Source organism: Apaloderma vittatum, unplaced genomic scaffold, assembly GCF_000703405.1.
Source record: "Apaloderma vittatum isolate BGI_N311 unplaced genomic scaffold, ASM70340v1 scaffold2316, whole genome shotgun sequence".
NCBI lineage: Eukaryota > Metazoa > Chordata > Aves > Trogoniformes > Trogonidae > Apaloderma > Apaloderma vittatum.
Window position 1 is genome coordinate 26,647 of NW_009723181.1, and position 849 is coordinate 27,495.

The 849-nt window shown below is 51.0% G+C and overlaps 1 protein-coding gene across 1 annotated transcript in view; it reads right to left on the reverse strand.

Moving 5' to 3' along the window:
- KIAA0319L (KIAA0319-like ortholog) overlaps nucleotides 1-313 on the reverse strand; it is a 21,402-nt gene extending 21,089 nt beyond the window's left edge. Inside the window, exon 1 of the mRNA XM_009871999.1 lies at nucleotides 172-313. Within this exon, the coding sequence (XP_009870301.1) occupies nucleotides 172-313 (142 nt within the window). The remainder of the gene's footprint in view (nucleotides 1-171) is intronic.
- Nucleotides 314-849: the final 536 nt, after the last annotated feature.

The window sequence follows — 849 nt, forward strand, 5'->3', positions numbered from 1 at the left end:
CCCCCCAACTTACTTTGAATATACCCACTAAGGGTGGGGTTTTATTTGTTTTTTAACAAGCTACAAGGTGTAGCAGCAAATAATTTCACCTGCACACTATATTGAACAAGTGAGAGGGGTAAATGCCATTAAAAAAAACACAGACAGCCACAGAAAGAACAGAAGAATCACCTGCTGAGGAGCACAAGGCACACAGGCAAGTGCACAGGTAGAGCAGCTGTAGACTTCCCAGCTCCCTCGCAGGTTTTCCCAGGCAGTATCGTGACAGAAATTGAGCGCTGATGCTGAACTTGTCTTCCAACCTCTTCTCCATGGCCTTTGTGGGCAGCAGCAGGATTCTAGAAACAGATTAAGACGAGAGATACAAAACATCCACTGGCAACCGATACATTCTTGCACTGATCGCACTGACACTGGGAAGAGCACAGTGCATTTACAGAGAAAAGGGAGTGTCTTATCTGCTGTGAATTTGTCCAGCTGCTGCTAAGTAACTACCAGTGTATGACACTAAAATACAATCAGGAGAAGCTTCTGGTGTTGGATGGCAGCAGGGCACCGTGACGGCCCTTCTCTCACCCTGGCAGTTTCCTCCTGCACACCCCAGTAGCAGAAGATCCCTCACACAGCCTGGCGGATTCCAAAGTCGGGAAATCTCAAACACACCAGAGGGAACAGACCACGAGCATAACGGCAGCACTGATGCAGGCAGAGCATCTGCCCGGCGATGTCACCGCGGGCACGTCGGTGCTGGCTGGTGCCAGCCAGAAGCAACGAGAAACAAGAAGGGACAAGGCTGAGAGAGAGCCGAAGGCGGTCTTTGCTCTGCAGTTCGCTCCGCGGGGCAGAGGG